Source organism: Hemiscyllium ocellatum, chromosome 3 (assembly GCF_020745735.1).
Source record: "Hemiscyllium ocellatum isolate sHemOce1 chromosome 3, sHemOce1.pat.X.cur, whole genome shotgun sequence".
Taxonomy (NCBI): domain Eukaryota; kingdom Metazoa; phylum Chordata; class Chondrichthyes; order Orectolobiformes; family Hemiscylliidae; genus Hemiscyllium; species Hemiscyllium ocellatum.
The window spans coordinates 76,246,427-76,259,772 of record NC_083403.1 but is presented as its reverse complement, the minus strand read 5'-3'; the positions used below and the strand labels follow the sequence as shown (position 1 = coordinate 76,259,772).

At 37.3% G+C, this 13,346-nt stretch overlaps 1 protein-coding gene across 1 annotated transcript in view; it reads left to right on the top strand.

Annotated features, from left to right (window-relative positions):
* Positions 1-13,346, top strand: part of themis (thymocyte selection associated) — a 45,538-nt gene that overhangs the window by 15,174 nt on the left and 17,018 nt on the right. The window contains exon 2 of the mRNA XM_060854834.1: positions 9,967-10,125. Within this exon, the coding sequence (XP_060710817.1) occupies positions 9,967-10,125 (159 nt within the window). The remainder of the gene's footprint in view (positions 1-9,966; positions 10,126-13,346) is intronic.

Sequence of the window (13,346 nt, the reverse complement as noted above, 5' to 3'; positions counted from 1 at the left end):
TTAAAAACCACTGCAAAGAACTATTTTATCTTCATTTGGGGTTTGGTTTATGGAAGATGCTTTATTACTGTTAATTAAACTTTCAGATTCAATGTACAATATGAAGGCAATGTGATGGTGCTCCTGTGTGCTTTGCTAGCAGTTAATTGTACGTGAATCGATTCCTACAGCTTCTCACAATGATTTGCTGACCTTCCATGACTTGGCTGTTAACTTTAGCTGAACGGTACTAGCCTGCCTTCTCAGTCAGAACTTTGTGGTTTTAGGTCATGTATAATCCAGCTGATGTATCATACCCATACTGTGGTGCCATCTTTTCGTTGAGGTATTAAACCAAATCCTCGCCTGTCAGCTGTGAGACGTGAGGAATCCCATTGCATAAATCAAAGAACATTGTTACTGCTATATACTCTTTTGCCAACACTTATTAAAACAGATTTTTTATTTCAGTTGATTATTGTGTGGCTGTTTGTGAAATCTTACTATTTGCCAGTTGCTTGCTGCCTTGCCCTGCTAGACAGCATTGACTACCTTTAAGATTGCTGCTGGTGTTCCTTCTGCCCCACTTTGAAATAAAACAACATCTATGCAAATCTTACAGAAGATATCACAACATCGCACTTCTGTACCTATCTGAGTGTGCTAATCATCATCTGAGGGCAGATGTCAGCTCTGTTTCCTGTATGAATCCAACCTCCATCAATAATAAAGTGTTGAGTGCGTGCATTTTTTGTAGTAATAATGCTACGAACCTACTTTCTCTTAACACCGTACTTTCCCCACAAACATGTACAGACCTTTCTTTTATCTACAGCTTCCTTTGTGTTGTGGTCTCTTTGTGCTCTTCAAAAGTGCAATGGAATCTTGCTTCTGAGCAGCCTGATTGTGCCTTCCACGTGTCACTACGCTGTAAGAGGGAAGGCCAGAGGCCAACAGTGTGCTGTCTCCAGAGGAATAGTTGAGATTTCTGGACAGACTTGTCCTCATTATTTTCTCCTCCTCATAACTTCCAATAGCTATGAGGAAGAAATCGCTTTATGACTAATTTTCACTACCTTCCATGATCTCCTGTTGCAAGGTGCATATACCAAAAACAAGTTGCTATGAATGGATGGGCGTTACCTCTTTGGGGGTAAAGAAAGCATAATGGGGTTATAGTTGAATGTTGCTTCATAGGGTGACTTACTGACCACCTGGGAATTCAGTCACCAGTTCACCACTGTTGGTCAATTAGGGACATGGTCATCTCCCTTTGAAAGAGCTAAGCACCTTTACAAAAAATCCGGGACCACCTTCTGAAGAGGGTTGAGGAGCCAAATACTGAAAATCTCCTCTTCACTTCACTCCTTCTGGTTGACATGTACACTAGTTTGTCCACCAACAAATAGCGTTCATGAGGAGAATGTTGGCACTTAACTGTGTGTCATGTTTTGTTGGAAAGGTGAGCCTCTATTAGCATTTTAAAGTGGTAGAAGAAATTGATACGGTTAAATATGTAAGTTTAGCCATTAGGGGTACTGTTTAACCATGATACAAGGTGGTGCTAGAGAATGTTTTTAACTAGCATGCACTATGAAGCATATTTGTCTTTAGAGTGCACAGCACAAAGTGGTATCCAGGCTTGACAAGGAAGAAAACCAAGGCCATCCATTTTCTCTTATTCCCTCATGGGCAGTAGGCATCACTGCATTGTTGCTCACCTTTTAATTGCCCTTAAACTGAGAGAATTGCCCTTAAACTATTACAGAAGGCAGCTAAGTGTCATGTCACATTGCTGTAACATGCTGTCACATGTTAGCCAAACTGAGTAAGATGACAGACTGCCTTTCCTGAAGGACATTAGCAAATCAGTTAGATTATCTACAATAATGGTCAATGGTTTCATGTTCACCCTTACTAATGGATCAGGCCAGACACACCTCAAAATATTCTAAGAAGGTAGCCCAGACCCTAACGTTTTCTTATTTTAAAGGCAGATGTGAAATGGATATTCCAGGAATGATGCAGCTGGTCAAATCACTCGGCTTTAAGCAAACAAAATGTATTTAACCCTACAGTTGAACCATGAACAAAAGAAAGCAGAATTTAGAATAACTTAACTATTTGAAAACCCAACTGACTCAATGTAGCAACCTAACTAAGGAGCTGTTCCAATGCGCGCAACACCCCTTGGCAAAATGTAAATTCAAACTCAGGTTCTTATAGGCAAGATTTCAGAAAGAAGGCCAGTCAGGAACCATCTGCTGAAGCTTGGAATCTTTCTCTGACTGTAGCAGCTTCTCACTGTTACAATTAACCGAAACTTGAAAAACAAATCTGAACTGGGAGAACTGCCATTGTTAAACTAGGTTCTTGCCCAGACATTTTGGCACCTCTGCCTTTGCCATCTCCCTTGGGGGAAAACAACGACCTTTTTAAAGTGATCGCATCATCACACTAAGATGTGCTTTTACTTCCACATTTTGTTAATTGAATTTAAATTCCATTAGAGTCATAGAGTCATACAGCATGGAAACAGACCCTTCAGTCCAACCAGTCCATGCAGTCAGTAATCCCATACTAAACTCGTCCCACCTGCCTGTGCTTGGTCCATGTCCCTCCAAACATTTCTTATTCGTGTACGTATCTAAATGTCTTTTGAATGTTATAACTCTTCCAGCATCCACTACTTCCTTTTGAAGTTCATTCCACACACGAAACACTCTCTATAAAAAAAAGTCCCTCGTGTCTTATTTAAATCTTTCTTTCCTCTCACCTTAAAAATATGTCTTCTAATCTTGAAGTCCATCCCCCAGGGGAAAAACACCTGCTATTCATCTTATCTATATCCCTCATGATTTTATAAATCTTTATAAGATCATGTCTCGACTTCCAGTGCTCCAGTGAAAATGTTCCAACCTCTCCTTATAATCAGATGTCCGCAACAGGACTTTGAATGTATGTTCCCATGACCTTTGGCAGGTACTCTGAATTTCTAGTCCAGACGTTACAATGACACCATCTGCTCCTCTAATTGCCTTGCTTATCTGGGTGAGGTCTTTGAATATTACCTGTTTCTTGCCAGAGGCACGTGTGAATTTCCTGGATGACCTATTGATGCCCGCACCTGGTGCCTTCTCTTGAATTCAGCCACTTCAACATGAGCATGGCAATTTGAACCACTGAAGTTCTGTTTTATTTTCTTTGCTTTTGAGCTAAACCTTGTTGCATGTTTGGTGTTTATGTTGTCACAATTATAAATATTTTGTGAGTCATACAATTAACTTATCGGAAAGGCGAATGAGTCAAGCATTGTTCCTTTGCTCGTTATTCCTTTGCTGAAGTGTGGAGATTGATCTATGCTTATATTTGTTTCACGTGGGATTACTGCCAATTACTATTCCAGGGGTTATGCAAATGACCTGACCCAGGGAACTGTTATGTAAATGCCTCCTTGAGCCACCAGCGAGTACAACAACTAACATCGGAGTGAAATTTGTGCAACATTCTGCCTTTTAATTTGAGGTCATTATCTTGTTCCATGCTTTTCTCTATCTCTATAAAAGCAAAGACAATGCTGAGATTTAATCATTCAAGACTGAAAATAACCTAAAAGCAAAATATTGGGAAAATAGACTGAATATTTAAAAAATTTAAAGCAATAGGTATGCTGGGCTGTAAACGTTTGTTGAACAAGAGCAAAAAAAAACTCATCTGAGGAAGATTATTAAAATAAAAAATGTTGGTAAATGTAACTTGACATTTAATAGATGATTTATGAACTGGGCTGTAATCAATTGCATAAATTGGAGATTTTGTAAAACCACTGAAAAGAAATGTATTTCTGACTTAATAGAAAGTAAAACATTTACATAATCAGCAATGACACAATGAAGATTATCTGTGTTGCGTAGTCATGTTACATCCCTTTTTTTAGCTGTTTAAATTTGACGTTACTAAATTAACCAATCCTGTGAAAAGAAACTTGATTTTTTTTGGCTGATGTCTAAAATTGATAGCATTTTGATATAAAATTAAGATCAGATGTCTTGTAGAAACTAATTTCTACTTTTATGTGTTTCTTTAAATCAGATTGACAATAACTAGTATTCACATTTCATGTGTAAAATGTAAATAAAAATACGCTTAGCTGAGGAATTCAGTACGCAAATAGTTAAAAATAAAAAGCACGAAACTGAAATGTAGAAAGGGATTACAGAATAGAAATTAGAACATCCTTTGTTTTTGAATGCTAGAAGTCTGTATCAGAAAATCAAAGGAGCACTTGAGCTCAAATGAATTATTAACCAAGTAAGTGGTGTAATTGAAAATCTTTATAATGATAGATGGGCTGTGCTAGGAAAGAGTAAACGCTAATGAGTAAATTAGACAAGAAATCCTTTTAGAACAACATTTATCGATAAATATATAGGATTGAAAAAATGTATCAGCTCAAAAACATGTTTCAACATCAAATTTCTGTGTTAAGAACCAGTTTGACTATATGTTAACATTTTGCTATTCATGATTACGTACCTATACTTCACATTGGTCAGAGTCAGTATTTCATGCACTAGGTAGACATTTAGTATTGTATTATTTTTATTCATCATACGGAGAAAAGCTTTGCTGAGAAGGCTAGCATTTGTTGACCTTTCCTAGTGAGAATTATAGAAGCCTTCAGCAAAAATGAAGCTTTTTGACTTGTCATGGCTGTGCTGGATTTGAAAGAACTGTTCTATTCAATCCCCAACCCTTGCAATTTGTGACTCTTCCAGTCTTTTGAAAGTTCCTGTGGAATATGATCCCCTCATTCTTTCAAACAGTGTATTCCAAATGTCAGAAATCTTTTCTGTGAAGGAATATCTCCTTGTTTTCACTTTAGACTTAAAACAAAATGTCAAAGTAATGATGCCTCTGGTTATCAGAAGAAGTTTCTTGTTTCTGGCACTTCCAAAGCTCATCATAATTTTGAAAACCACTATTGAAAGGAGAGCAGTTCTTATACAGAGAAGTTTAAGTGGATACCAAGAAGCTACCCTTGATATGGTGCTGGACCAGTTTATTAGACTACTGTGATGCTTACATGGTGAAAGTGCAGGAGAGTAGATTCCCTACAGGTGGAAACAGACCCTTCGGCCCAACCAGTCCACACCGACCCTCCGAAGAGTAACCCACCCAGACCCATTTTCCTCTGACTAATGCACCTAACACTATGGGCAATTTAGCATGGCCAATTCACCTGACCTGCACATCTTTGGACTGTGGGAGGAAACCGAAGCACCCGGAGAAAACCCACGCAGACACAGAGAGAATGTGCAAACTCCACACAGTCAGGCACCCAAGACTGGAATCGAACCCAGGATCCAGTGCTAACTACTGAGCCACTGTGTTGCCCCCCCAAAGATTTTCAAACAGTGACATGAGAGGAGGTCACAATATACTTAAGGCATGGCAGTGTAAACCTTAGAAGGGGAAAATGGAACCAATGTTGTGCTCCTGCAACTGCTACCTCCACTTTCAACACTCATTTGGAAAAATAATAATAAAAACTATTTTTTTCAGTACATGTTTCTCCCAATTCATACATAGATTAAAATGCATAAAGAAATAAATGTCTTAGCAAAGTGAAGAGAAACTCAACAAGGACAAAAACATATAATTTGTAATGTGTGTAGCCACATAATTAATCTTGCTTGTGTCTGAATGTCTTCATTAACATTTTTACCTATTGACCCCAGCTCCGTTTGTAATGTCTGGGGAATCAATTGATATTCTTTGCAGAAGCTATCACTGCAGCTACACCTGTATATACAATTCTCAAAGGCCCGAGTAAGTGCGCTGTGGAGAATTTAAATCATCAGTAAGCAAGCTGCACCATGATAAGTTATGACAGGAAAACCATATATTTGTAGTTACCTATAATTTGCAGGAGGAGTTGAGTGAGACTAAAGTTTTGCATGAGGGATTGAGAGCACGGCAAATAAAATCAGACTTGTAACCTCATTTGAAAAGCTAGCAACAGTATGAAGATAATGGGCTAAGGATATGCTTCATAGCTTTTTATTATTGTTGTGATCTGTAATGAGGAAGTTGCTTTGAGCTACATTTATGTTGCCTCCATAACTTGCAATCTATTTTATCCAACGTTTCTGCTGCACTTCCAGCAAAGTTAATAGTGGCTCCTACAAGGTTACAATCTGTCATCAAAATAAGGATGAGGCTGTGGCTTTCATCATTGTTTATACACTAATATTATAGCAGGCAAAAGGCAGTGGTGGGCTTAAATACAGAAATCCTGAAGTTACTCCCTAATACATCTGCTAGTACTTTATGAAAATATCATCTTGTTGTCTGAATGGGGTAGCATTGAAGCATTTCCACAGCAGATCCAAGCTCAACTTGCCACAGAAGGTTCAATCTTGTTTGTTTCAGTCTAAGTGCCTTTTTAACACTAAATGTGTTACTTGCAGCCAGTCAAGTTTTCTGGCATTGAAATGTAATGATTATAAAAGTATAGTTTAATTCTTTCTGGTTTTTAATTGTTAGTAGAGATGATAAAAGTATGACGTTTTCACTTAGTACAACATTATCAACTCTCACTTTTAAACAAATTATGATGCAAAATTTCAACATAATTAGACAAATGAGAATCAGACAAAGTGAATCGGGCTAAAGGTAAATAATGTTTGCAGCATTTCTACTGCAAATTATACCCCTTAGACATTTCTTTATGAGGTTATATATTCTTTTAAAGTCTATAAAATATATGTTTCAAGTTTAACTAATTGCGTCGTGTCTTATTTCACTTTCTAGTTAAAGTAATTATGTGAAACTACAGAAAACTTTCTGGATTTCCAGTTGATGACTTGTACGCAAAAGCAAATTAGCTGTAGTACATGACTGCAGAAAATACCTTGTATAATTTATAAGCTTTTTAGTAAAGAGCTTTGTACGAGCTAACAAATATTATTAAGTACATTGTGCACTTGTCAACAGTTTCGCAGTATATCCTGTGTGCCTCATCAAAAGTAAGATAGTTTGTCTTGAATTATTACCACCAAGTAATAACTGTTGTAACAGCAAATGTAAAATGGATGCAAAAATTCAAGAGTAGCTCAAATCACTTTTAATTATCCAATTCTTGTGGGAAGGAATCTGTAAGCGTTTTTAACCAAAAATGTCAAAAAGATCAATTGTGCTTTATGTATTCTTTAGATGTTGCTTACATCTAATTGTGTACACCAAAATGATTTGTTATTGAAATGGCACTTTATTTGGTACACTTACATATAGAGACATAGAAATGTACAGCTTGGAAACAGACCCTTCGGTCCAACCCATCCATGCCGACCAGATATCCCAAACCAATCTAGTCTCATGTGCCAGCACCTGGCCGATATCCCTCCAAACCTTTCCTATTCATATACCCATCCAGATGCCTTTTAAATTTGTAATTGTACTAGCCTCCACCATTTCCTCTGGCAGCTCATTCCAGCACCCTCTGCATGAAACAATTGCCCCTTAGGTCTCTTATATATCTTTCCTTTCTCACCCTAAACCTAAGCCCTCTAGTTCTGGGCTCCTCTACCCAAGGGAAGAGACTTTATCTATTTATCCTATCCATGCCCTTTGTGATTTTATGAACCTCCTATAAGGTCACCCCTCAGCCTCCGATGCTCCAAGGAAAACAGCCCTAGCTTATTCAATCTCTCTCTATAGCTCAAATCCTCCAACCCTGGCAACATTCTTGTAAATCTTTTCTGAACCCTTTTAAGTTTCACATTTTTCCGATAGGAAGGAAACCAGAATTGCACACAATATTCCAACAGTGGCTTAACCAATGTCCAGGACCTCCCAACTCCTGTACTCAATACTCAATACTCTGACCAATAAAGGAAACATACCAAACTCCTCCTTCACTACCTGCAACTCCACTTTCAAGGAAGCATGAACCTGCACTCCAAGGTCTCTTTGTTCAGCAACAATCCCTAGAAGCTTACCGTTAAGTGTATAATATTTACTTTCCCAAAATGCAGCACCTCACATTTATCTAAATTAAACTCCATCTGCCACTTCTTAGCCCTTTGGCCCATCTGATCAAGATCCTGTTGTAACCTGAGGTAACTTTCTTCGCTGTACACTACACCTCCAATTTTGGTGTCATCTGCAAACTTACTAACTGTACCTCTCGTGTTGAGATGAAACAAACAGATCATTGAGAAGATTTAAGACTTAACTGCTTTCTTCTGTGTTACCATACAACCAAGGAGACTTTCTATGAGGTACAGAAACACAACTGTAAAACCATTTGTAAGGTATTTGAGAGCAATGTAAGATCACTCCTAATCACCTTTCATTTTAGGCAAATGTCTAGTCTTGTTGAGCAATCTTTCCTCCGTAATGGCATAACTATTATGATAATTATAGTGACCCCTAACATTCTTGAGGCTATGCTGGCTTTATGATCCTGATGTTTACAAATCTGTTTCTTGCTTTCAGATATGAAGGGCATTACTAATAATGTATGTTGAGAACGCTCACTGTGTAGCCAATAAGGCAGAGAATTTTCCTAAGTGACAAAATGTTATAAATTAAGAGTTGTCAATAGAGTAATGGAGGTGAAACCCTGCAATTACTTTGCAATAAATTGATCTGTAGTGGGAGGAGTTTGAAGCCAGTCAAGATGGATGAACCACATATGATTAAATGGACTTTTTATAATTACCATGCCATACAAGTACAATTTCTCAAGATAACTTAAAAACAAGCAACTTTCTTTTAAAAGACAATGAGAAACTGAAAGGTACTGAAAAACCAAAATCTTTCCTTAAAATCACAACTGCTCCTTTATGAAGTTCAATATAAATTGAACAGCCCTTTGTGTTTAACTGTGTGCACAGAATGCACAACATAATTTAGTCATAAATGAATGGTAAACTGTTCTGTATCTTAGTTAAAATTCAGTTTGATATTTAAATGAAACTGGTGTTTTTTCACTCCAGTTTGCCTACTGTACAAATAAGATGGATGCAATGGAAGAAATTCCAGTTTGAATCACCACCCCTTGCTTTGCACATTCTATGCATTTCATTACAGTCTGCCTTGGAAGATTAAATAAAATGATTCTTGAAATATGGCCCAAATTTGACCCTGGATATATATTTTTTAAAAAGGTACTTTTGGAGGGTCAGGAATGTTCAGGTGGCTGTGAGCTTAGTAGGGAGTGTCTAAGTAAGAGTTTTCAGGGCGGGGTGTCGGGGCCCAGGGTGGTGGTTAGGTATCCATGTAGGATTGGGGGATATCATTGGACAGTTAATTGGGTGGGGGTGGGGAGGGATCAAATTAATTGTTAGCCACATATGGTCAACCCCTTTTGTGGGTTGCGATTACCTTTAGTCAGTTGGAGCCTTATGAAATATACAACTCTAATGTCCCTACGAGAATTTTTCTAGGAAGTTCCAGGCCCTTAGTAATACCTGAAAGTCAGCTCCATCAGGATTTCTGACATTCCTAGTACATGACCTGACTCAAAATGATTTTTGCTAGAATTATTATGATACATTATATTTAGAATATCAGTATTTCTGCACTTTATTTCTGGAGATAAAGCCATCTTTGCACTAAATAAGAAAACTAAAATTAGGTTTTGGAGAAAATATAATTTATTCTGTCATAATATACATGAATCATATTTATTAGGGGTGTAAAACTGCAATGTAATGGGCTAGTTGCAGTATAAAAGTTCAGTCTGACATTATAAACTTTCAAATTGTTAGCCAGAGATATTATTTCCTCATCATCAATGTCAGCATTTTGTTGTATTCAAAAATGTTGATATGTAGATGATGTCCATTTCCTACTTTTGTACTGATTCAGAATCTTTAAACAACAAATTCAATCCAATTTCTTCCATTTTCATGATTCTGTAAGCACATTTTAATGACTTAAAAGTTTTAAAAATAATTCTGGAAAATGTTTTTATAGGTTCTGTGTATGAAATGCATGGCCACGAATGTTGCCTGGCTACAGGAGAAGTAATTAAAGTCATTGGTTTCAAAATTGCAAAAATTAAAGCCGAAAATTGTGATGGTACTGAAAACAATGATTTCACAAATAACGTGGAGCTACCACTGGACTACCCAGGTATTTTTATATTTTGCTTGTATATTTTATGGTCACCACCATTAATTCTGTGGGTGGAAATTTCCCCTTCCTGGTGTGGTGTGAGAAAAATTGAGAAAGTTGGGAAAATATGGCGAGAATAACAAAAATCAGTATCTTAGCATTGAGAAACTTCTTGCAGTTTCCTCCTCAAGCCTTAAATGGAAGCGTATTACGTTATTACTTTCTTTGCTTCTTTTGCACACCATTTCAAACATATGCTGCCTTGTTCTTGTTCCTTTTACAAGCAGAAACAGCTTCATCCAACTACTCTGTCCAGCCTGCTCATAAATTTGGAAATGTCATGCAGATCTGCTCTTGGTCTTTTGCTCTTCTGGAAGAACTGCCCAAATTTCATCAATCTGTCCTCATAAAGTGATGTTTCTCATACATGAAACCATTCCACTAAGTTGCTTCTGCACTCTCCAGTGGATTCATATCTTTTCTTTAATTTGGCACCCACAACTGTACACTATACTCCAGATGAGTTCTAACAAGTTTTGTACAAGTTCAACATCACCTCCTTGCTCTTATACTCTATGCTGCTATTATTGGAGTTAAGAACACTGTATGCCTTATTCACTGCTGTCTTCACCTGTCCTCTCACCTTCAATGATCTGTGCTTACAAACATCCGGATCCCTCTGCTGCTGCACCCTATTTAGAATTGTACCCACTATTCTAGTCTCTTTCTGTATTTTGACTACTTCTTTTTTGATTTATTTCACTTTTTTTTTAACTTTTATTTACATTTCTCCGCATTGTTCCTCATCTGCCACCTATCCACCAATCACAAACTTGCCAATTGTCCTTTTTTGGAGTTCTATACAATAATGACCCTGGTCAATTCCACTACAAGCCTTCCTTCAACCCAAAAACAAAGCATTGTTTCTTGGTTTCCTATCACACAGCCAAGCGTGTATCTATCTTGCTCCTGTCCCTTTTTATACCATGACCTATAACAGTCATTGAGTCTTTTGCGTGGCACTGTATCGAACGCCTTCTGGAAACCCATGTATATTGCATCAACAGCTTTACCCTCCTTCATTACCTCTTCAAAAATCTCCAGCAAGTTAGTTAAACACAATTTCTTCTTTAGATATCCATGCTACCTCTTCCTAATCAACCTACTTTTTTCTTATGTGATTACTAATTCTCTAACTAATAATTGTTTCTGGAAAATTCCCCATCGAAGTTAAACTAACTAGTCTGTGATTGCTGGAGTTATCCTTACAACCTTTCCTGAACTAGGCTGTAATGTTTGCAATTCTCCAGTTTTCTGGTACCTTCTCCGAGTCCAGAGAAAACGGAAAGATAATGGTCACTGCCCCTGGAATTTCTACCTTCACTTCCTTTCAAATCCTTGAATGCCTCTTATCCAGTCCCTAGTGCCTTGTCAATGTTAGATGCCAATATTCTATCCAAAACTTTTTCCTTTTTACTTTTGAACTCCTATAGCGAGAGACTTCCTTCATCTGATGCCATGGTCTGGGCAGCATCCTCCTCTTTTATTTTTATATATAAACAGCTGTAAAGCATTCATTTAAAATGTCAGTTGTGCACCCTTTATTTGTAAATCCCCTTTTTGGTCTCTGATCATCCCCACTCCTCCTTCAGTCACTCTCTAATTGACTATTTACCTATAGAAGACTTTGGAATTTCCCTTTGTGTTAGCTGCTTGTCCTTTCTCATAGTTACTCTTTGCTTTTCCTAAATGCTTTTTCATACCTCTATTCCCCCCAAAAATGATTGGCATTCCTGTGGAGTTCCAGTTGTATTTTTTGCCTTTCACTTGTCAAAGGTACATCTTTCTAATGTTGATTTCTACCTTCTCTGTCATCTGGGAAGCACTGGATTTCTTTGTCCTATCTTTTCCGTGATAGGGAATATACCTCAAATGTACCTGGATCATCTGCTCTTTGAAGGTGGCCCATCATTCTGTTCCTCTTTCTTATGCCAACCTCTTGTTTCAGTAAATCCTATTCTTCAGTCAGTTCTGTTTTTACCCCCTAAAGTCAACTCTCTGCCAATTGATTTTTCTGACTCAGGAATGTTGCATGTTATTCTTCAACACCATTCCAAGACTTATGATACAATGTCACTGTTTCCTAAATGTTAACCCCTAAGAACTGGAGCAGACTAGGCACCAAAAATCCCAATTGACGCAACATTTTGACATTCCACTCCATTGCCCATACACTAAATTGCATCTAGCCCTTTTCACTCATCACCCTTTGTATCCCGGCAAACGTCAACTCTGGGTTGGCAAGACTTCAATTTTAATGTTCTTATTTTCCCAATCCCTACATTAGCCTAAGCCCTCCTGGGTGACCTCTTTCAACTCTGCAACATTATGAGATACCTGCAATGTTTCAGTTAGGACCTCTGTTCCTTCCCAGGTTTAATCATTTAACCACTCACACCTCTTTCTGGTCTTAAGATGCTTTTAGTTAAGTATTAAGTAATTTTTTCTTTTGTCACTGGGTGTAAATTATTGTTTGTTAAGACCTCAAGGAAGGATTTTGGGATGTTTTACCACATGATATGTGCTGTATACATTAGAGCTGTAAGGTAAATATGTTGATAAATAATTTGATGTAATTTGCACATGTATATGAGCAAGTACATCACATTTTAGGCACAGAAATGTCAGTATCCAGTATGCTCTTACATCCCTAATTGTTTCCAGGAAAAAGAAAGTGATAATGAAACATTTCTAAAATAATTTCTGCTCTAACTGTGAGAAAAATGTTCGCAAATATAGTTTGTTGAGTGAAGTGCAATTTGCACTGCAAAAACTTGAATTCAATTGCACTGATTTTGTGATGAGATGTATAGCATGCAGAATCGTAAAATTGCTTTCAAAGGCTGCATTTGGACTGTTGTGCAAATATTTCGGCATGAAACAATATTTTAGTGTGACATAATCGGTAATTTGGTTTACACAATGTCTTAAAAATGTTTTGGCAGCAATCTATAGTTGGTGAACGACAAAAGCAATAGGTTCAAAATGGGCATGTTCAATATAGTAATAATTTATGCATAACATAAGTGGTTTAAATTTTGCTTCAGAATCTAATTGATACCCATGACATTGATCTTATCTGGGTTTAGATGGAAATTCAAGCAAAATTGCATCAATATGTGAAACCATCTGTATGTATTTGCTGCAACGACCAATGCATGTAAAGGAAATAAATTGAT